The 24,141-nt window shown below is 32.2% G+C and overlaps 1 protein-coding gene across 4 annotated transcripts; it reads right to left on the bottom strand.

Moving 5' to 3' along the window:
* Positions 1-899: 899 nt before the first annotated feature.
* On the bottom strand, positions 900-24,136 carry LOC132714343 (serine/threonine-protein kinase 3-like). 4 transcript variants are annotated; one of them, XM_060697191.1, is made up of 15 exons: positions 23,977-24,136; positions 20,592-20,672; positions 17,214-17,277; positions 16,344-16,460; positions 15,012-15,074; positions 12,662-12,826; positions 11,624-11,729; positions 10,823-10,884; positions 10,122-10,259; positions 9,426-9,536; positions 4,947-5,019; positions 4,702-4,824; positions 3,580-3,648; positions 1,799-1,989; positions 900-1,142 (listed from the first exon to the last, which is right to left on the bottom strand). In XM_060697191.1, the coding sequence occupies exons 1-15, from the start codon at positions 23,988-23,990 to the stop codon at positions 984-986; spliced, it is 1,536 nt and encodes a 511-aa protein (XP_060553174.1). In that variant the 5' UTR covers positions 23,991-24,136; the 3' UTR covers positions 900-983. The 4 variants fall into 4 exon arrangements, with proteins under 4 accessions (XP_060553174.1, XP_060553173.1, XP_060553177.1 ...); XM_060697190.1 differs by lacking the exon at positions 20,592-20,672 and adding an exon at positions 19,084-19,170; XM_060697194.1 differs by lacking the exon at positions 3,580-3,648.
* Between the last annotated feature and the right edge of the window lie 5 nt (positions 24,137-24,141).

Raw genomic sequence — 24,141 nt, 5'->3', positions numbered from 1 at the left:
CAGATAAACTGCCCCCCTTTTATCCTATCATCCCCCGTGAGATCTGAAAGTGAGAAACTTTTGTCACCAGTATAGAGCCAGGCAAGCATGTACTTCCGTGCACTCTGACCAGACTCTATACTATTTGTAGCCCAATTTTGTGTATTTTGATATTTATTGCCCTTCAACTTTAAACGGACTGTCTTAAACTCTAATCTCGGCAAATTCATATAACTTTATTTTTCATCAGGTCAAGGGTTAAATAAGAGCATATATATAAAAAAAAAAGGTTGGTTATGTTTGCACACAGAACTTTCCTCACTATTGTTCTATCATTATGAAATGACTCAAATATTACAGATGAATAGTTTCCTTATAAACGATATGAACACATGAAAAATTAAAGCAGCCTGCCTCCATTTTTGTACCAATTTTTTCATGACAATTTTGAAATAAAAGCATTCTTCTGTTTAGTATAAATTTAGTCAAGTGTATTTATATATATTAAAAATGATTTAGTCTAGCCATAAACAATAACTATACACAGAAATTACTTGTAACTTGCCAAAATATACAGAAATCACCCTAACTTTATTAGTAAAAGGGTTCAAAAACATAATGATGAAAATATAAATAATTTAAACACATTTTGCATTAAAGAACAGTGTCTATTCTAGGATTCGAAAAAAAGGGAGGATTTTTATCGAAAAGTGAGAATTTATTAGATTTGTTGACCTTTTTTTTCTTCTTTCTCTATGTAAAATTTCCCCCTACCTCTGAAAATATAGGCTGGAATTCTCAAAAAATATGAGTGAATCTCCGAAATCCCCCCTCCTAGAATAGACACTGAAAATATGCAGATGGCAAATTTGATTGTAATGTTTTTCAATTTTTTTTTCTTTCTAACTTTGTGATTTAAAAAAAATTTGTTCGTTAATTTCGGAAGTGTGCCACTTTAAAACATTATTGTAACATTTACACATGACGAGACAATTCTAATCCTGCTAAAAGTTTTGTTGTCGTTTCTTTTTAGCGTCTATCGCCTCCAGGATAGGTTGTCGTTTAGCTTGAAATCTCGCTCTCAGCTCATCTATCTCACGCTCCATTTCTGGGTCAAGGTCAGCGAGCCGTCTCTCCAGGTCTTCATATGCCAAGTTGCGTAACTAAAAATATAATCATATCAAAATAATTTGCTCAAATATTATCAAAATGAGTTCATACAATATTTTTTGTTATTACTGGGTTTAAAATCACACCAACACTTTTATGATCCTTGTTAGGGTTTCCTGTTTTACTCGTGGAGAAAGACCTCAATTTCCCCTCAAGAATTATTTCCTGCATGAGTAAGTACACAAGTACAACCATCAACATTTAAGGAGCTAGCTAGAAAGCTTCCACACATCAAAGATTCAGGATCCATAATCACCAACCTTTACCACTTGACCACATATTACAAATAAAGTCTCTATTACTCAGTAAAAAGATATGTTACTTTTGTTATATTACTTAAAATGATATGCTATGTAATTTGTTATGTCATCTTTTAAATTCCTGGTTTTCAATAATACATGTATTGTAAATTTAACTCTTGAATAAAAGTTGGTCAACAAACCACTGTCCATTCACTTGTTCTTTAATGCACAATATATAAAATGGACTTGTCTAGCAAATGTCCACTGTAAAGGGACTTTGACATAAAATGCTAAAACATTTTACAGCTTGAACAAACTGGAACTAAAGTGCAGACTAGCCCATGGAAAAAACCAAGATGAACATTAGAAACAACAGTGTGGAACCACGAAGACTAAATTTTACTTACAAATTCGAAGTCTCCATCTATAAGTGACCTCTGGAAGTGATGGGGTGGGGTAACTTGTTTTTGTGGCACTGGTTGTGGGGCAGGGGCTGGAGGTTGTGAACGCTGTACTTGAGATTCCTGCTCTTTCTTCTCAAAATGATCGAGATAGGACGGACGATATTTCTCCTTACCCCCTGTAGCTGTACTATGTCCTATACAATAAAATAAACCAAACTGTTTTATAATATACTGCATGTATGTAACATCTTTTTTCATTGGACAATTATATAAACATTTATATTATCTATATATACAGCTCCTGTAAATTTATAGATAAATATTTCTTCTAATTAGAGAATTGATTATGCTGAAATAAGGCTTGGTGATAAGCTTTTTTTAATGGTTATACAGCTCCTTATACAAGTAAATTAAAATATGCTGTTTATACAGTTATATAACCAATATCAAGGTCATATAACTTGGAACAAAATTATTTGTGATTGGTAATATAAGCTCTTTTAGCTGTATCATCAATATTTATATGAGCTTAATTATTATGGTGCAACACTTGTTGATTTTGACACATATCGTCATTTTTTTTCTTTCCTGTCTAAATAGTTTACCATTAAAATGAACCTGTTTCAAGTAACTATATATAAACCAAATGCAATTTTGGTCAAAACATATTTGTTATAGTAATATTAATATGATGACTGCTTAAAGGTTGTTTAAAACACTCTTTAGCAAACTAGTACTATTGTTATTTGAGGTAACTTGGTCATATTTCCAGTGGCACTAAACAATCCTCTAAGTTGAGGCAGACATTTACTCCTAAAAAATTACAATGTGACTGGAAAACATTTTTAGCAGCTTTAACAGCGATACAAAGTAACAAATCGATATTGTGAACCGAAACACACAAATATAATTGGAATTTAATACTTTAACCAACAATTTTAGTAATAGGTAAAATAACATTTTCATTTTACAGTCAAACATTCAAAACAATAATCTCAAGATAAGAGATCAAAGACATTTTAATCAAGTTGCATATCTCATAGTACTTCTGAGTAAAGTTAGAGTATGATGGTAAAGTAGTTCTTATAATACTTTATTTCTCATGCTGTAACAGAAGAGTACATAACGACCAAAGTAGAAAAATTGATCTGTAAAGCAGAAAAGATGAAAATTTTGTTCAAAGTTCAGGTGTAATGTTTAATGAAAATTTAAAATGTAATGTCAAGTTAGAAAAAGAAATGGAATAATTTGTTAAAACTTGATGTGTTATATCAGACAAAAACCATGCTAAGAAAATTATCGAAAAAAAAATGAAAACATAAGAATAAATTTCATCGAGTAGAATGGTTCTATTTATTCATAACATATCATTATATAATAGTAAGGGCCCTTTGTCTTATATCACCAAGTTATAAAAAAAAGCTTTTTTAACATATTTAAAACACTTTTTTCTCTCTATCTTACAAATGAAAAATAGTTATGTTTCTCTTATGTTCCATCTGAACATATTCATGTTTTAAATGAAATATTTATATATATATAAGATTTTCATATTTTACTTATATCTGTAACAGTCTAATTGGCAGAGTATTTATCCAAACTCTACTGAAATTTTGTTTTACACATTTTCATATACATATAATTATCCAGTCAAAGGCAAACCGACCTCTCTATAATATCATGAGAAAAGGCCCTCGATGAGAAATTTCAAAGAGTCAAAGGATATAAGTACATCAGCATATAGAGTGAGCGAGGGGTAAATTTACATTTGTTTATTTTCTTACTGACAAAACTGGACACACTGGAGAGACTGGACATCCCACTTGATATTGAAGCTTTACCTGTATTACACACTGATCAACAAAATTAACATATTTAAATCACTATATGAAAAATTGATGAACAAAATTCATCATCAAAATTTTGTCTGCTACATTTATGTAATAGATTTGTTCTGCCATGAATATTGAACTTTTGAATGTTGCATGCCTTATTTCAATATCAAAATATCCTAATCAGGTGGTATAGAGCCACGCCCGACCGCAATAATTGTATGTATTTCTGTTGTTTTTTTACTCTGATTTAACAGAGGGTTTGTCAAAGCTAGGCAATTTATCCACTTAACTGGCTATAGTGCATAACTAACAATTACACTGCAATCCCACTTGATTTCATAATCAGATGTGCCAGAAAAAATAACCATTATTTTGTTTGTTTTGGGTTTTACGTCACATCGACACAGTATAGGTCATATCGCGACGTTGCTGAGTAGAACCACCGACGTTCCGTAAGCTAGCTGGATAGCTTCCTCACATGAAAGAATCCAAAGTCCCCGTCGGGATTCGAACCCACAACGTTGAGGGGCAAGTGATTTGAAGTCAACGACCTTAAATGACCATTAGATTTCCCTTTCGCTGCCAGAGGGTTATTTATTTATTGATCACCTATTTGCCAGAAGGTTTTCTAAGAAATTACTATATTATTAATTAATATAATTATTATTATTTATTATTAGTATTATCATAATTATATATGTTTCCAAATCTGCTAGTATATAATAATTATTGTCGATGGTATAATTATCTATATATTTATTATCATTATTATTATTATAATTATTATAATTATTGTTATTATTATAGAAACGGCAAAAGCCGTCCATATGGCAAATACACCATATGCCGTCCCTATGGCAGTGAAAGGGTTAAATACCCATGATCAACTACCACAGAGAAATTACGCCTCTTTTGAGGATCAAACCAGCAAACTTTGGATGTTTTCCCTGTTCAGCTAAGCCGGCAGACTAACATGGTCTGGCTCTAATGGAGACACTCTTTACTGTAAGCAGTTTTGACGGTTACAAGGGAGGACAATAAACGCATAATATAACATTACGATTAGCTTACGTTTCATAGTACCGTCATCTTCTTCTTCTGACTCGTTTATCACCATCGTACCAAGGTCAGAATCTACCATCGTGGATGCCTCACTGTTACATATAACTGTACCACTCTCAGACTGTAATGTCCCTGTATGATAACATATACATAAACTTGTTTTCATTATTGTATTTTTTTTATATCTTTTATTTATTGTTTCTTACAATGATTATATAAAAATGATCTTAACATACAAGCATGAGAATCCCTACCTGACTGAGATCCTTTCATAGTTCCCTCATCATTTCTCACCATAGTTCCTCCTGTCTCCAGATCATCTTCACCCTATATATATATAAACACATGAATATATATAGGTCTAACACATGAAATATATAGGTTAAACACATGAAATATATAGGTTAAACACATGAAGTATATAGGTTAAACACATGAATACATAACTTACAATTTTAACATATGAGGTGTAAAAACATACCAAATATATAAACAAATATATTACACATTGATAATAGTTTTCTCAACTTGTAATACGGTCAAACTTCCTATTTTCAAATCTGTGCCAAGATGGAACTATATTATGTTATATAATTCAAAATCAAATTCACATTGTTCTCTGTAAAAGTCATTAAGATGAATTTCAATATAGCAAGGGAGTGACTGGGCGAATGAAATCGTATGAAGTTGATCGCTGTTAGGGAGAGAGAATGTGAAAGCAACTGAGTAATTCAGTAGTTAGAGATGCTAAATGGAGTACCCATTAAACAAGGTTCAAATCCTATCAAGACTTCACTGGGTGTTTTTTTTACCCTGTGATACTCACTGCGTATGTTATTTTAAATGCATTACTTACAGATTTATTTCTGTTCAGAATTCACATGTTTTCCTACCTATCAATACTCTGTACAATGATATTCTGATATCTGTACAAAGTTAACAGTATACAAGAACCGGTTGAACCGGGTGATGCTCCCCGAGAAGGTTCTGGACACAGGAAAGTATAAAAAAAATGAACAATGGGCAATAACTCCAAAATTAGACCAGGCTTTGTTTAGGTTTTTTAAGCGTTGCAGTTCTATCCAATTATACCTAGCTACCTACAAAGTTTCATGTTGATATCTCTAATAGTTTTAAAGTAATGTCCAGGACAAAAGTCAAAAAGTAAAAATAAACAAAGGGCAATTACTTCAAAATAAGGCAAGGCAGAGTAATGATTCATAAGCACTGCACTTCCACCCAATGAGACCTATCTATCTACAAAGTTTCATGTTGATATCTCTTATAATTTTAGAGTAATGTCCCAGACAAAGTTCAAAGTGTCAAAATGAACAAAGGGCAATAACTCCAAAAGTAGGCAAGACAGTGTAACAGTTCTTGTGCACTGCAAACTTACTCAATGAGATCTATCTACCTACAAAGTTTCATGTTGATATCTCTTATACATTAAGAGTTATGTCCCGGACAAAGTTCAAAGTGTAAAAATAAACAAAGGAGGATAATTCAAAAATTAGGCAAGGCAGAGTTAAGGTTCTTGTTCACTGCACACCTACTCAATGAGATCTATCTACCTACAAAGTTTCATGTTGATACCTCTTATACTTTTAGAGTTATGTCCCGGACAAAGTTCAAAGTGTAAAATAAACAAAGGGGGATAATTTAAAAATTAGACAAGGCAGAGTTACGGTTCTTGTGCACTGCACACCTACTCAATGAGATCTAACTACCTACAAAGTTTCATGTTGATACCTCTTATACTTTTAAAGTTATGTCCAGGACAAATTTCAAAGTGTAAAATAAACAAAGGGGGATAATTCAAAAATTAGGCAAGGCAGTTACGGTTCTTGTGCACTGCACACCTACTCAATGAGATCTATCTACCTACAAAGTTTCATGTCGATACCTCTTATACTTTTAGAGTTATGTCCCGGACAAAGTTCAAAGTGTAAAATAAACAAAGGGGATAATTCAAAAATTAGGCAAGGCAGAGTTACGGTTCTTGTGCACTGCACACCTACTCAATAAGATCTATCTAACTACAAAGTTTCATGTTGATACCTCTTATACTTTTAGAGTTATGTCCCGGACAAATTTCAAAGTGTAAAATAAACAAAGGGGAATAATTCAAAAATTAGGCAAGGCAGAGTTACGGTTCTTGTGCACTGCACTTCTACTCAATGAGATCTATCTACCTACAAAGTTTCATGTTGATACCTCTTATACTTTTAGAGTTATGTCCCGGACAAATTTCAAAGTGTAAAATAAACAAAGGGGGGTAATTCAAAAATTAGGCAAGGCAGAGTTACGATTCTTGTGCACTGCACACCTACTCAATGAGATTTATCTACCTACAAAGTTTCATGTTGATACCTCTTATACTTTTAGAGTTATGTCCCGGACAAAGTTCAAAGTGTAAAATAAACAAAGGGGGATAATTCAAAAATTAGGCAAGGCAGAGTTACGGTTCTTGTGCACTGCACTTCTACTCAATGAGATCTATCTACCTACAAAGTTTCATGTTGATACCTCTTATACTTTTAGAGTTATGTCCCGGACAAAGTTCAAAGTGTAAAATAAACAAAGGGGGATAATTCAAAAATTAGGCAAGGCAGAGTTACGGTTCTTGTGCACTGCACACCTACTCAATAAGATCTATCTAACTACAAAGTTTCATGTTGATACCTCTTATACTTTTAGAGTTATGTCCCGGACAAAGTTCAAAGTGTAAAATAAACAAAGGGGAATAATTCAAAAATTAGGCAAGGCAGAGTTACGGTTCTTGTGCACTGCACTTCTACTCAATGAGATCTATCTACCTACAAAGTTTCATGTTGATACCTCTTATACTTTTAGAGTTATGTCCCGGACAAATTTCAAAGTGTAAAATAAACAAAGGGGGGTAATTCAAAAATTAGGCAAGGCAGAGTTACGATTCTTGTGCACTGCACACCTACTCAATGAGATTTATCTACCTACAAAGTTTCATGTTGATACCTCTTATACTTTTAGAGTTATGTCCCGGACAAAGTTCAAAGTGTAAAAATAAACAAAGGGGGATAATTCAAAAATTAGGCAAGGCAGAGTTACGGTTCTTGTGCACTGCACTTCTACTCAATGAGATCTATCTACCTACAAAGTTTCATGTTGATACCTCTTGTTGTTTCAAAGTTATGTCCCGGACAAGAAAAGGGGACGGACGGACGGACGGACGGACGGACGGACGGAAAGACGGACGGACGGACGGACGGACAAGGCGGCGACTATATGCTCCCCCGAAATTTTTTCGGGGAGCATAATAACTTACAGATTCATTTCTGCTCACAATTCACATATTTCTCTACCTATCGCTACTCTATCTGTATAAAGTTAACAGTATATAACTTACAGATTCATTTGTTCACAATGCACATTTATCTCTACCTATGATACTCTATCTGTATAAAGTTAACAGTATATAACTTACAGATTCATTTGTTCACAATGCACATTTATCTCTACCTATGATACTCTATCTGTATAAAGTTAACAGTATATAACTTACAGATTCATTTGTTCACAATGCACATTTATCTTTACCTATGATACTCTATCTGTACAAACTTAACAGTATATAACTTACAGATTCATCTCTGTTCACAATGCACATTTATCTCTACCTATGATACTCTATCTGTACAAAGTTAACAGTATAAAACTTACAGATTCATTTGTTCACAATGCACATTTATCTCTACCTATCGCTACTCTATCTGTACAAAGTTAACAGTATATAACTTACAGATTCATCTCTGTTCACAATGCACATTTATCTCTACCTATGATACTCTATCTGTACAAAGTTAACAGTATATAACTTACAGATTTATTTGTTCACAATGCACATTTTTTCTCCACCTATGATTCTCTATGATACAATGTACAATGTTAACAGTATATAACTTACAGATTCATTTGTTCACAATGCACATTTATCTCTACCTATGATACTCTATCTGTATAAAGTTAACAGTATATAACTTACAGATTCATTTGTTCACAATGCACATTTATCACTACCTATGATACTCTATCTGTACAAAGTTAACAGTATATAACTTACAGATTCATTTGTTCACAATGCACATTTATCTCTACCTATGATACTCTATCTGTACAAAGTTAACAGTATATAACTTACAGATTCATCTCTGTTCACAATGCACATTTATCTCTACCTATGATACTCTATCTGTACAAAGTTAACAGTATATAACTTACAGATTCATTTGTTCACAATGCACATTTATCTCTACCTATCGCTACTCTATCTGTATAAAGTTAACAGTATATAACTTACAGATTTATCTCTGTTCACAATGCACATTTATCACTACCTATGATACTCTATCTGTACAAAGTTAACAGTATATAACTTACAGATTCATTTGTTCACAATGCACATTTATCTCTACCTATGATACTCTATCTGTACAAAGTTAACAGAATATTACTTACAGATTTATCTCTGTTCACAATGCACATTTATCACTACCTATTGATACTCTATCTGAACAATGTTAACAGTATATAACTTACAGATTCATTTGTTCACAATGCACATTTATCTCTACCTATGATACTCTATCTGTACAAAGTTAACAGAATATTACTTACAGATTTATCTCTGTTCACAATGCACATTTATCACTACCTATGATACTCTATCTGTACAAAGTTAACAGTATATAACTTACAGATTCATCTCCATTCAGGGTGTTCAATGTCTGTTCTTCTTGTATCTCCTTCGCCTCTAGAATCATCTTCTGTAATACTGTTACAGGCTGGGCATTCCGTACAAACTCATGCTGTCATTTCAAATAAAAACCGTCATGTTTAAATCACATGAACTCATAATATTCATGGGCAAAAGAAGTTATTATAACAACATCAGTTTAACTGTCATTTATAAATAAAAGAAGTAAAACTATTTTTTTAAGATTTTCTAGAAACTATTACTGTTAACTCTAAAACTGCTAAATTTGCAGAATAGGTATACTGTTTTGAATAGGGTACTGTCTCTGTGGTTATTTTTTTTTACATAGTTTCTATTATCTAAAAGCTATAACTGAGAAAATAAACAGAACAAAAAACAACAAAAAAACCTGTTGTTACCGTTAGTGATTAGCTTTTGCCAACAGATTAGGACCAGACAACTCTGCCCATCCCTGCTGTCTGCCCATGCCTGCAGCCTGATCATATTCATGCAATTCAACTACATAAATGCAGTCACACAATGTGCAGTCTGACTAAACTCTATACTGTTGATAGCACTATTTTTGTATTTTGAAATTAAAATCCCTTAAACTTGGAATGGACTGAACAAAAATATATAAATAAGGGAAAATCCATTAATTCAGCAGGTTATGTGTAAACAATCTAATCTCTCTTACCTCCAGCAATTCTTGAGCAGTAATTCTTTGCTCTGGGTTTTTGACAAGACATTTGGAGACAAAATCTATAAACTCTGGTGACCATTTATCCGGATTTCTAAATGATGGCGGTGGTTTTGTAGGTATCATAAATATTGCCTGAAATAGTAAAAATATTAATATTAAAATAAATATTATAAATATTGCCTTAAATATTGAATGAATATTATATATATTGCCTGAAAAAGTAAAAATATTATTACCGGTATTTAAATAAATAAATTAGTGAGCTGGCCATTATAATTAGGTGTAATATTTCAATATATACTTAACATGTTGTTGAAAGTGAAACTATCATTGCAAAAACCCTTCTATGTAGCTTAAGCCTTTATTATGTCTTAGCATTTTTTCTTTCTTCACAGAAACAGTATAAAGGTTATAATTTCATATGGGAACTTTACAGCTTTAGTTGTGAAGACCTTGATTGCCCTTCTGTGTATAATTTCAGGCATAAGCAGCCACAAGAGACGTTCATTATATGGTGACTTTATTGGTTGCATTATTTTTGGTAGAACCCTGACACTATTACAAGCTAGTTGGATGAAAAATATCCAATGTCCCTGGTAGGATTTCAACACACAGCTGTGAGAGCCATTTGAGCCAACATCCTTAACCATTTGGTCATGGAGATTCAACTAGATAAAAGATAAACTAAAACTTACTCTCATAGGATGAATGTCACCATAAGGGGGTTTTCCTTCAGCCATCTCTAACGCAGTAATACCTAAAACATTAAATCATTAGCCTTATACTTCATTAAATACCATAAGTTCTATACTCCTAGAAATATTAATATCCTAACAAACTTAGCATACACAAAAATAAGCCGATATACGGTGATAAGTTTAGAATGTCAGACTGGAAAATTTCATGTTTGGATATATGGCGAGCCAATTAAACATTTATTTAAATTCATGTATTTTAGTTCAAGAGAAAGAGAAATCAGTTCTTTCAAACTTATTCTAATAATTTTACAAATCCACTTCTAAGACAAACTAGTAATGGTGTCAAATAAGGAAATAGGATCAATGTAGGAGCAAGGTCTATAATTACTTTTTTTTCTATTTTCAAAACAACATGTGGCTGTCTGATGGGGAAAATATATCCAACAACTGAGAATGTAATATAACCACACATTTTATAAAATTTTCAATTTTATTTCAATTTAACATGCATGGTACATAGCAGAGGTTATCTATAGGGACTGCTTTCTGTCTTTTAGCTGATATAAGTCAGCTGCTGTTAAGTCATAGTTCTGGTGAAGAATGTAAACAGGGTATTTTAGGGGAAAATATATGCAGTTTTTGGGGAAAATACACATATTTTGGGCTAGGTGAAACAGCCTTTATTTGGCTGTAAAACTCTCTAAACCGACAATCCTGTTGGTAAGAAATTGACTCTTCCACAAATCCTTCATGATAATTTTACCTGTTATCTTGTATATAAAGGGAGAAAATATGTACCTAGACTCCAGATATCAGCTACACAATCATAGCCTATTTCTTGTATCACCTCCGGGGCCATCCAGTATGGTGTTCCTATCACAGTATTACGTTTTGCCATTGTGTCCTGTTAATATAGATATATATATATATACTTTATTCAGAAATAAGACATGATATGTCCATCATCTTACAAAGCTAAATATTTTAATACACAAAAGAGTGTAATATCTAAATTTCACAATAAAATATCATCACAATGGCAGTCAAACAGTGTATAAACAGTAAATAACAATTGTAATCATTAATTTGATCTAATCTGCATTCACCTGGAAAAAATATATATCTAACTGATTTTAATTCACAAATCATGTTTTTAACTTTAACAGGGGAGAATTTCTGGTGACTTAAGAAAAAATAATAAAGAAATACAATTTTAACAATTACATAATACGATATATGCAAGATCCATCAATTCTTGTACATGCACATGTATATATCTATATATATGTTACATAATTCGGTTCAAATATTGTGTTCTTAGTATATCATACAAAAATTAATAGAAACTAGTTATCAATGTTTTGCACTGATATTTTAATTTGATTAAACATGCTTTTCACATAGTAATTATAATGGCCAAGCCCTCATTTTCCGCCTTTGACACCTGATTAAGATCTTAAAGGGGCTCTGTTAAGATTTTTGACATTACGGAAATGGAAACATCTTTTTTCTCTCAAGATTCATGTACCATTTGAAGTAGGTCTTGATCAAAAACTAAATGAGTTTCAAAACTTTTAACTCAAATCTGGCTCAGGAATTTCTTAAATTAAAAATCACTATTAAATTATGACCACTTTTCTATTTATAATGGTGGACAAGGACCAATGATATCCGTCCATGCATTATTTCAACTATCGGAAGACATCTGGTTTGACTTATCAAACCTTTAACCAAAACACCTGTCGAGCTTCCTCAGACAAATGTATATAAATTAATCATCCCCGGTGAGATTCAATCCTTATGTCTATGATTAAAAGTGTATCAAATTTTACATACTGTGAGCTGGCCAGCAACTCCAAAATCAGCTAGTTTAGCATGTCCCTCTGTGTTTAGAAGGATGTTTCCAGCCTTGATATCCCTGTGAATCTTTCTCTTAGAGTGCAGATATTCTAGACCTTTCAATGTGTAGTATAATATAGTAGCTATCTCTTCCTCGTTTAACTGAAACAAATATTATCAGTTATCAATATTAACATTCTGTCATTTATTTCAATGAGTTTCACAAAAGCCTTTATGCCATACAGAGAGACTTACAATGAGCAAGTCAAGGAAAGTGTTGAGCTTTTAAACTTTAAATCATTACAGCATATATCGTCATCGGTTAAAATCAGAATATTAAATCAAAATTCAGCTGTCTGAGTGTCTCTAACATTTTTTACAAGCAAATATAATAGAAGTAAAATAATCTATTGTAAATCAATATTCTGTTATTCTAAGTCCTTACTGATCAATTTTGAAAGTACTTCAAAATTATATTCTTCCTGAAACTGTCCATAAAATTTAAATTAATTTCCTTCATCTTACCACTATGTGAGACGAATGATTTAAAAAATATTTACAACAGGAAACCTCAATTACTACCAATATTTAAATGCCCATTATGCCTCAGAGATTATTTTACTTTTATTTCTCAAAAATATTTCTATTTTTGGTATACTTTTATAGTTTAATAAAATATGCCCATTGGCAAATTACTTGAACAATCTGTTGCTTTGGTAATAAGTACATAACGATTTAGTATTTTGTGCGGACGTCAAAATACTACATTTTGCTACTTTTATGACAAATTATTTCATAATTTAAGCTAAGTTCCTCAGGTAACAATAATCTAAAATGCTTTGAAACCATTATATGAGCCGTGTCACGACAAAACCAACAAATGCGTTTGCGACCAGCATGGATCCAGACCAGCCTGCGCATCCGCGCAGTCTGATCAGGATCCATGATGTTCGCTTACCAACTCTATAACAAGTAGAGAAACTGATAGCGAACAGCATGGATCCTGATCAGACTGCGCGGATGCGCAGGCTGGTCTGGATCCATGCTGGTCGCAAAACCATTATGTTGGTTTTGTCATGACATGGCTCATATCAATGTTATAATACTCATGTCTGCTCTATCTAAAGCAGACGCAACCTTGTTTTGAACTCCAGCCTATCGGGTGACAGTCTCCAATCACATACACTAGGCTATGGAGGAATTAAAAAAAATTCTAGACGAAAATATTGACTTGTTTCTGAGGCAAAATGTGCATTTAATATTATCATTCTAAAACAATTTATTATCATCAGTTATATAAATGTTTGAAAGCTTACATGGCCATGTATAAAACACTTGTGTGCTTTATAAAAAGTTTAGGTATGAGGTGTACATGTATTTACATATAGCAAACACACAGACTACTAATCACACATAATTTCTGATTTGTTAGTGACAGATAAATGTACATTAGACTGAATGTCTCTAGATTAATTGTCACAGAGATATTTAGCTTCACCCAAGGTTTGGACCAACAACCCCTGATTAAAAGGTGGTGCTGTCCCTAATAAGTTAAGAGGGCTGACATTAATATAATTTCTGAGATTTTCTCCAAAAATATATGAGCCGCGTCACGACAAAACCAACATAGTGCGTTTGCGATCAGCATGGATCCAGACCAGCATGCGCATCCCCGCAGTCTGATCAGGATCCATGCTGTCGCTATCAGTTTCTCTACTTGTTATAGGGTTTGTAAGCGAACAGCATCTGATGAGACTGCGCGGATGCACAGGCTGGTCTGGATCCATGCTGTTCGCAAATGCATTACGTTGGTTTTGTCGTGACGCGGCTCATATCAAGCTTTAAATGAAGTTTCTTCTTTTGCACTTTACTTGGCCATCTACAACTACTGTCTATATAGTAGGAACATGTCACCTAACATATTATTTACAAGTAAATAATCTTTAAAGAACTCCGCTACGGTTTTATTAACATGACCAGACTGGAAATAATTTTTCTGAAATTACTTGTATGCATAGTTACTGATTCATTCACAGACAGTGGTTTTCATCCTAACTGTGAAACATGACCCAAAAAATGAAAAGCATACATAAATAACTTTAAACACAAGTCAGGCTAAGAATCGCATAAAAAATCAATTTTTACTTTAATTTTTAATTTATCACATTACTACCTTTTGCAATTTTCTTGTATAAGTACACCCCCCTCCTTCCCAGTTGATATTAGCAAGAGTTTTAAATTTTGATTCTTTTGAATTCTGTACCTCAGTGGTGTTCTTTTAACATATTCAGAACTCAATTGAATAAATTGCTGAACATTACTAGATAACAGGCAATAAATAACTTACAACTTTGTTTCGTAATCTCATAATATCTGCAACAGACCCGGCCCCGCAATACTCCATCACAATCTGTAATATACAGAAATAATCTCTCATAGAAATCAGCATTGAATTAACATGCAAGACAAAATAGTTATTAGAGACAGTAATTTTTACTAGTAAACTGGCCCAAGAAAATGATTTTCTGGTGTTGAACAGATGCTTATTTACATCACCACTGAATTAAATAATCACCATCATATAGCATGGATAAAAAGATTAGTACCTCCCATGGATGACTCCAGGTGTTATTTCAATAAACAAATAATCATCACATATCTAATTCATAAGTGATGCTATAAGGTTAACTTTTTTGTTTAACATATAACTAACAAAGACCAAAACATTGGAAGCTACTAGGGAACTCAATGATGCTGCATTTATAATACTGGCAAAGTAAATTGATCAGCAATAATGTTATAAAGTTTCAGCTTTACAAATAAATTAATTTACAACTATTCAATGATTCCTTTATGCAGACCTAATATCGAAACCCCATATAATTATTTTTTAAAAATTTCAAAGAAGAGTTGAATCGATATGTACATTTGGATAAATAAAAGGTTGTTTTTTTCCAATCCAAATGTGTTGAAATGTAATCCCAATGTTTTGTCTATTGTCATGACTTATTGAAACTTGCTTTCTTGCAAAATGAAATATATTACACTTATTAATTAACTTCATAAGTATTATTGACAGACAAAACTTGTCTTTATCTTCAAAACAAAGTGATACCTACATGAAGGCCCCTGGCCCCAGTCACCTATACAGTAATTAGGGACTCAGTCCCTATATTATGGTAATTAGGGACTGTCTTGAACAAAATCAAATGTTAGATCTTCAGCTTAATTACATTTTATATTTAATAAAATCATAAGTCCTTTTAAAGTGACATTATGCTCATTCTTTCACTGTCAAATTGAGCTGAATTGACTTTAGTCTTCAAATGATTTACTGTTATAATGGTGATTGACAATGACTTGATATTGCAAATTATGTGAGAGGATAAAATATAAATCTGCCTAAAATGTAAAAAGACTGCCCCACTATTTTTTTTAATTGATTGTTACAGGTAAATTCCGATGAATATTTATATAAATTTTATATTGGCCATGTGAGTTATTTATCATTGAAAGTAAATTATAAAATTGAAAGGAATTATGACAAAATGTTGCATTTCGCCTATTAAATCACTATATATCAATGGATGGGCTTAATATGTTACTTTAACCAGCAATATATCAGTAATTTCAACAATATAAATACAACAAAATGAAATTATACATAATAAAAATTTACCCATAAGTCTGTATTTTTAAAGTAACTGCCGTAGTATTTTACAATAAAAGGACTGTCACATTGTTGCATTATTGAAATCTCCTTGATGATCTCCTGAAGATCTGTGTCCACGGGAACCTGTAATATACATGTATCATTTTCTAAATAATGTGCACATTTTGACGAGGAGCTAAACTGTTTAACTTCTAAAATTTCTAGATATATTTTTGTCACATAATGAACATGATAGCTACAAATGTTTCTCACAAAAACTTCTTTTTCTGTTATGCTGATATGAATATGTGACAGGGTGAGAAAAATGAGCAGCCTGACCTGGACTCGAATCAGGGAGCCTAAGACACCTTTCCATGGACTCTACTGACAGAGCTGTCAAGTTGCTTACACATTTTCTCCCTTAAATAGTGGATAGTCCTAACCCTGCTATATTGAAATATGTCCTCAAATTTCTCAGGGTTACAGAGCAATGTGAATGAAACTCTGCAGCCACAGCGCTAAGTTGGGCGCTAAATATTACAGGGTGAGAAAATGAGCAGTCTGACCAGGATTCGAACCTGTAACAGTTGCAATAGACACATAAATAAATTGATGTCTCTTTTTATCCTATTATAAACATAGTTTACATTAAAGATAAGTTTTCCTTTGTTCTTACAAAATACATAAAATTTAAGGAATGTAAAGAAGGCAATATGGACACTTTAAGGAATTTATCTATAAGTAAGGTCTTATAAGGCCTTCAATGAATTTCAAAGACTTTTAAAGACAGTAAACTCTGAAACAAATACTCAAAACAATATATTAACAAAATTATGTTGGTATGAGACCACTAAAAGCCTAAAAAAAAGATAATAAACTAATGTTGTTTATATATACCTGTTTAATTGCCAGAACTTGGCCAGATTCCTTGTGTAGAGACTTATATACACTGCCATATGATCTGAAATAATCACAGTACATTGTGAGAATAGTCATTATGTAATTTAAATAATGATTAATTTGCCTAACAAGCTTATTGTATGATGTTTCCTTTAAATATAGACATAGTTAACTTTACAAAATAAACAGACCTTATCATCATTAACATCAATTTAATTCACCTACATTATTAAAAATCACTATGAAGTTATTTTATTTATTTATTGAATTTTTTTTTTTTAAAAATTGTGCAAGAATCAAATTGTGATCTTCAATTAAATAATAAACAGTGAATATTATTACAGTTTTCCGACTGATATTATTTTTGGCACTGTTCTTTCTTTTTTTGGCACATTATTTTACAGCCATATTTTTGGCACCCGAGATGTAAGTTCTTATAGTTAATAGAACTGTGTTGACTATTTTGTCAATTATCACAAAAACAACATATCAATCACAATTTTTTGTGTGTGTGCCAAAGTCAAAATACCATAATGTTTTCATAGTAACTAAAACTTCAATTCTAACTCACAAATATTCCAGAACTTAATTTGTACTTTAATAACATCATAAATATAGTTACTATTTTATTTTAATTAAAGATAAATAAAACAACAATATGTTAAACAACAATATGACATGCACAATACACACAGCACTGGGGAAGGTTGGGAAATAAGCTCATACAGTACATGAAGAAAACAAGATGCCAGCTCTATTATCAAGTGATAGTTTTTATATACTTGTTTATTTTTAAAATTGGGAAAATTTAGCATGGTAACTGATGAAAAAAATTGGGAAAATTTTACAATTTTAATTTTTTATTCAGCTGATAATAATCATATTAATGGACAGACGTGCTTTAATATAAAATTATATGTGTCTACTACTTGCTAGAAAACTTAAACTGAGTGGGAGAAATCCTCACAATTTTTGTGATTTTTTTTACGAGAAAATACATGTAAAGCTTAGAAACTACATGTACATTGTATGTAAAGCTTACAACTAACAAATCTGATTAAGTTCGAAGTCATTATTGTATGTACATGTATTTTTATTAAAACACAAATTTCTTGTCTTAAAACATTAATTATCAATACTGCTATAATAAAATGTTTAAAGCAATGTGAGGATTAAACAACTTTGCTAAAATTCAATGAGAAATAAAAGAAAGCACAGTCTAAAAGCTCTAAGTGAATGGTAACAAATAAAATTCCTCCTTTCATCTGTTGTACATGTATTGCTAGCACCCTTTAGAAATAACTAACAGGAAATGCAGGGCATGGTCATAACCACACAACAATTATTCAATTATTCATACAAGTTAAATAGGCACAAATCTTGAAGAGCTTACATGAACCAGTGCCAATTATAGTTGGAAGTCACTATAGAGAAGAAATACAAAGTTAGGGTTAAAACATCAATTTAAGTCTTTTCTAATTAAGTCCCTGGACAAATGATCTACTTAAAAGGTTTATAATTAATCCTTTAAATAAAAGACCTTCCATGATTGAAATGTTTGATTTTGGACAAAAAAAGCTTGCTTTATTGATCTATATGTTAACTTTAATGGACACATGACCAAAAGGATGAACTGCTACAGTTAAAAATCTGTTTCAAGTATTAAGGAAATTATCACAATTAAATCCTCCTTTAAAATGGCCTATATATTGCGGGAATCAGGTTGGTCTATTGTAGGGATCAGTTGAGAGCATTGTGGACATCAAGTGAGACCAATGAGGGAATCAGGATGGTCCATTGTGGAAATTAGACAAACGACAAACACAAAGACAAGTAGAAACTATAGAAGTGCTTTGTTTTAGCTTACCCTTCTCCAAGTTTGCCTAGCAAATCAAAAACCTCCTCCGGGGACTTTGCTAAATGGTCCTCACTGAGTCGTGGCAAGGGCAAATCACTAGAGTTATAACATAGATGAGGTACAGCAGCACTACATCAAGCAAGTGGACATTTTCAATGCATACACAGCCAAATGTTATTAACAACAATAAAATTACATGAACCAGTCTCACCAGCATTTGATTGGATGATTTAGATGATTATAAATACGGTTTAAAAAAACAACGCCCCAAACGCGCACGGCGCCACAATTAGATCTCACATTCCAGCATCTGATCAGATGCAATCATAATCAAAATGATTAGTTGAATTAAAAAAATCTCAGACTAAAGCACTCTTGACTGGTTGATGAAAATTCAATACTGACCAATCACTACACCAACAGACTGGTCAATAATCTTTGTTATTAATAACCTTAGGCAAAGAACTTGTGTACTGAATATAAAAGAGAGCTGATTTTAATCAGATTGTCTACATGAGATTTTCTCATATAACAACAGTAAAGTTTTTCATCAAAATAACATGCATGCTAATAGATATATCTTATAATTTTATATCTGATTAAAATAACTGCTTTTTTAATTCAGTACACTAACTCTTTATCATTACAATAAACCCAATAAATGCAGCTATTTTCTACATGACATATAAGGGTGCTGGAAGTTCATACAGGGGAGATAAACTGAAAATAAAAAAGATGTTGATTAGCATGCACTTTTTTAAATTAAGCATGCAATTTCTGTACCTTTATAAAATAGAATTTTATGTGTATCATAATTTCTGACAAATTCAAAATACTGTTATAATTGCTACCAGATTGTTCTGCTTTATCTTTGCTTAACCACTAATAAGGGGGTATTTCTAAAACTAAAATGTTGTATAATTCCTCCCCAAGTGTTAATAAACAAAATATCTGAAAATTATTCCATATTTTTCTTTTCTTTAATCTTAGTTTTTTTCTTTCTTTTTTATTAAAATATTGTCACACAACACTTCAGAAGAATGTTAGAGAATTATCAAAATCAAATCATGGAGGACAATGGTCTACAAAAAGTTTGTACAGAAATTGCATACACTAGAATGCTGTTAAACCATGCACTATGTCCAGCAAAAAAGAAAACAAAAATCAGGCACACATTTATGATAGTAGAACAACTTCATGTAGTCACATTTGTGTCCTTTAGTTTACTGTATAAAATTCAATATCAAATACTTTATTTTCATTTCATTATAATATATAATATACTAACACTTTTAAACACTTTAAATCAAAATCATTAACCTAGTCTTATACAAATTCAATATAAAATGAAATTTTACACCCAAATATTTAACAAAGTGCAAGGCAAAATAAAATTAAAGTACTGTGTATTATTTTAGCTTTTTTTAGAAGTAAGAGTAATTGAGGCTTCACACAGTTCAAACTAAAGGCGTAATGTGATGTAGAAGTTGTATAACTATGTGGACATGTGGGCTTACCCGCGACCTATTTTACATATGATATCAAACACCTCGTCAGGTTGACGAGCCAAACTTTCGTCACTCAGCTTCATAAGTTCACTGTAATACAAGCTCGATATTATCATAATTATATAATGTACACAAAAATACACAAACTCTAAATTATCATACAATTTTTTTTCACACAGAATCATCTATCGCCAGTTACCCACTGTATATATTCCGTACATACTACATTGTCTACATTTTGTATATCGTGGGTTAATATTCATATTAACTGTGTGGTACAGCATGCTCAGTGCCGATTTTGCAAAACCCACGGGATCCCACCGATGAGACTCACTGCAGACGGAAATTTGCTCAAATATTGTAAGTGTGACCCTCAACACACAAAATATTCACCTTGTAGTAACTGTATGTGATTATGAGTGTAATATAAAAGGAGTTTAATAAATCAAATATTTGATTTTGTCTTAACTGATTTATTGATATGTTGATTATTGTCAGTTTTTTTATCTTGTCTTAAAACATTGTAAAAATTTGGGGTCATGTTCAAAGAACACTGGCATAGACTGTTCAAGTTTATTATTTTACACTTTTTCAATTTGTTTTTAGTTTGTTTTAATTTCCTTATTTATCGACCAGAGTCCAGAATCATCCTACAGGTATCATGAACACTTCTGTCACGCACATTGTTACAACTTTTGTTCTAGATTTGTTCTGCATATGACTAATGGCCGGGCATTCGTATAACGGAAGAATCACATCTTTTTGTCAAAATTGTGAAGGGGCCTAGGCCTGTTCATTTTGTGGAAAAAAAACGAGATATGTCATAAAATTGTGAAAAATTTTTATATGGTATTCTGCACAGGCACGAGTATCGGACCTGGGAAGAAAAAATATGACCAGATTGATAAAAAAACCTGTGTTCATCTTAAAAGTGTCAAAAAAACCAAAAAAATGTAAATAATGACCCCCTTTAAAATATACTATAAGTTAAGAGAAGGCCGGAAACTCCAGATTCGAGCCTACGAGCAAGGGATTCATTTCCCGGGCCGTTTTGAAAACAATTGGCCAGACAATCAAAAAAAACTTTTATCACTATTTCATGTTTATATTAGGCTTCAAAATGAGACCAACCCCAAGTCTCTAGCCCTTCCCGTTCATGAAATATCTATCAGGAAACAAGCGAATTCGTGCTAAAAATCCTTGGTAGACAGAATTGCGGCACAGCAATTCGATACGTAAACATAGACTAATACATGTATGTCAGCTGAGTATGGGTCAAAATCACTTGAATTTACTAAATAATATTACTAAATACATTAAGTTGGACCACTCACAACCGTAGGTAGCATCTGATACACGCAAAATTCGAATTTCAAACCTGTCCACGGTCTTTAGATTACTTTCTACGCCATTGTCAATCAGCTGTTCGATATTTTGTAACGAGTCTTCTGATTGGCCAATAGCAACGAAAACTGCAATGTTTCACACAAGATGCCTAATGGCGTAGAAAGCGATTGAAAGACCGTGTAAATGTTTGAAACTCGAATCTCATGTGTATTAGATGCTACTGTTGGTTGTGAGTGGTCCAACTGAATGTATTTAGTAATATTATTTAGTAAATTCAAGTAATTTTGACCCGTAGTCAGCTGACATACATGTATTAGTCTATGTTTACGTACCGAATTGTTGTGCCGCAATTCTGTCTACCAAGGATTTTTAGCACGAAGTCGCTCGTTTCCTGATAGATATTTCATGAACGGGTAGGGCTAGAGACTTGGGGTTGGTCTCATTTTGAAGCTTAATATAAACGTGAAATAGTGATAAAAGTTTTTTTTGATTGTCTGGCCAATTGTTTTCACAACGGCCCGGGAAATGAATCCCTTGCTCGTAGGCTCGAATCTGGAGTTCCCGGCCTTCTCTTAACTTATAGTATATTTTAAAGGGGGTCATTATTTACATTTTTTTTTGGTTTTTTGACACTTTTAAGATGAACACAGGTTTTTTTTATCAATCTGGTCATATTTTTTCTTCCCAGGTCCGATACTCTTGCCTGTGGTATTCTGCGGCACTTTGAAACCGGAAACAGTGTGCTATGAACGCTTGATTATAATTTCTGACCTGTGTAAATCTGCTTCAAGTTTGTACTTTTACCTGGTTAACATGCGAAAAAACCATTTGACTTGATTAAAACTATTTCTGTGTTATTGCAATTGGCGTAAATCAAGTTTTACCAGAAGGTAAACAATGTTTTTCGAAGACAAAGTCCCAATATTTTGTGAAATCTCTTTGGAAATTATGAATTTTTTTTCGCCGCTTTGTGAAAAAAAGTGCAATTTTGAATTGTAAAGGGGCCTTATATCGCTCCCTGTTAAAGAAGAAATTAAAGCCCTGAGAATAATCCTCAAGGTGGTCCAATTAAAAACGGAAGCAGAGCATGAATTAACAAATGGCACCTTTAAAACAAAAAAAATGTACATCATCTTACTTTACTGTACATAGGCTTTGTCTACTCTGATATTAATTTAGTTTTTAATCAAATCAATTATAGCAAGCTTGAATAGCTAGCCTGAAGGGCCTGCTTGCAAAGAGAGCTTTATGGTAATGCGAGTAACGGCTAGATAGTGATGGTTTTGAAAACTTTCGTCGGAAGTGGAAAATTGACACATAGCAACTTTTCAAATTACAAGATAATGACAAAAGCTGAGGAATTCTGATTGAAACTGATGCGTAGACTGGTATCCTGCGCACTTCTAAGGGAATCATAATAAAGAATAAATGGAAGCAGTGTATAAAAATTAAAATAGCGAATGACAGTTTTAATCTAAAACGGAAAACCAAATATAAAATAAAAATGAACTATTATTTTATACTATTTCACAGTAAAAGTAAATCAAGCTCGCTTTTAGGCTTTGCCTTTTTCATATTATTTACTGTCTTCAGACTGGGATAGGTCAGATACATAGATCCAATCGCACAGTATGTCTTTTAAATTAATAGTCTTGTATAACTTTTATTCTTTTAACTTTGCATATAAATAATTTCTTTTATTAACAGTTCCCTGACAATGTGCCTGCTAGTCAAAATCAGAATTGATTGTTAAGCAGATAAAGTATATAGATCTAGACTAAGAGTTTGAAAGTTAACATGTGAGGTCAATAAATTTTGTCCTTATCAAGGAAAATGCTTTGTATTTTGCTAGCCTAAAGCTACAGTACCACACAGTACGGCAAGCAATCTCCTAATCTTATTGTATAAAAATACATAAATTAATCTGTTGATCAAAATGTTAACATGAAAAAGAATCAAGACCCCAAGACGTGACGTTCCGAAAGAAATTATGAAGATTTGTCAAGAAAGTTTTTTCTATTGATGTAATAATTAAGGGAAAATATACCTTTGATTTGACATAATTTTGACTTTTGTTCTTCATTTATTAAACAGAATAAGAAGCTTAAGTGCAGCAGAAACACTAAGAAATCAAACGGTAATTTTTCTTTATTTCTTCATTTCTCTTCTCAAAACAACCGGAAATGTATTTTATAAAAATCTCAAATACAAA

Source organism: Ruditapes philippinarum, unplaced genomic scaffold (assembly GCF_026571515.1).
Source record: "Ruditapes philippinarum isolate M1 unplaced genomic scaffold, ASM2657151v2 ctg6089_1_1_1_1, whole genome shotgun sequence".
In the NCBI taxonomy this organism is placed as follows: Eukaryota; Metazoa; Mollusca; class Bivalvia; order Venerida; family Veneridae; genus Ruditapes; species Ruditapes philippinarum.
Note: the sequence above shows the minus strand (reverse complement) of the source record. Positions and strands in the feature narration are given on the sequence as shown.

Bases quoted from the DNA above. Each gene is read 5' to 3' on its own strand.
- LOC132714343 (XM_060697190.1), bottom strand. The intron at 5,020-9,425 runs GTAAGTTATATA...ATATATATATAG, and splicing joins CCCTGAATGGAGATGAATCT to GGTGAAGATGATCTGGAGAC. The intron at 4,825-4,946 runs GTAGGGATTCTC...GTTATCATACAG, and splicing joins TATGAAAGGATCTCAGTCAG to GGACATTACAGTCTGAGAGT.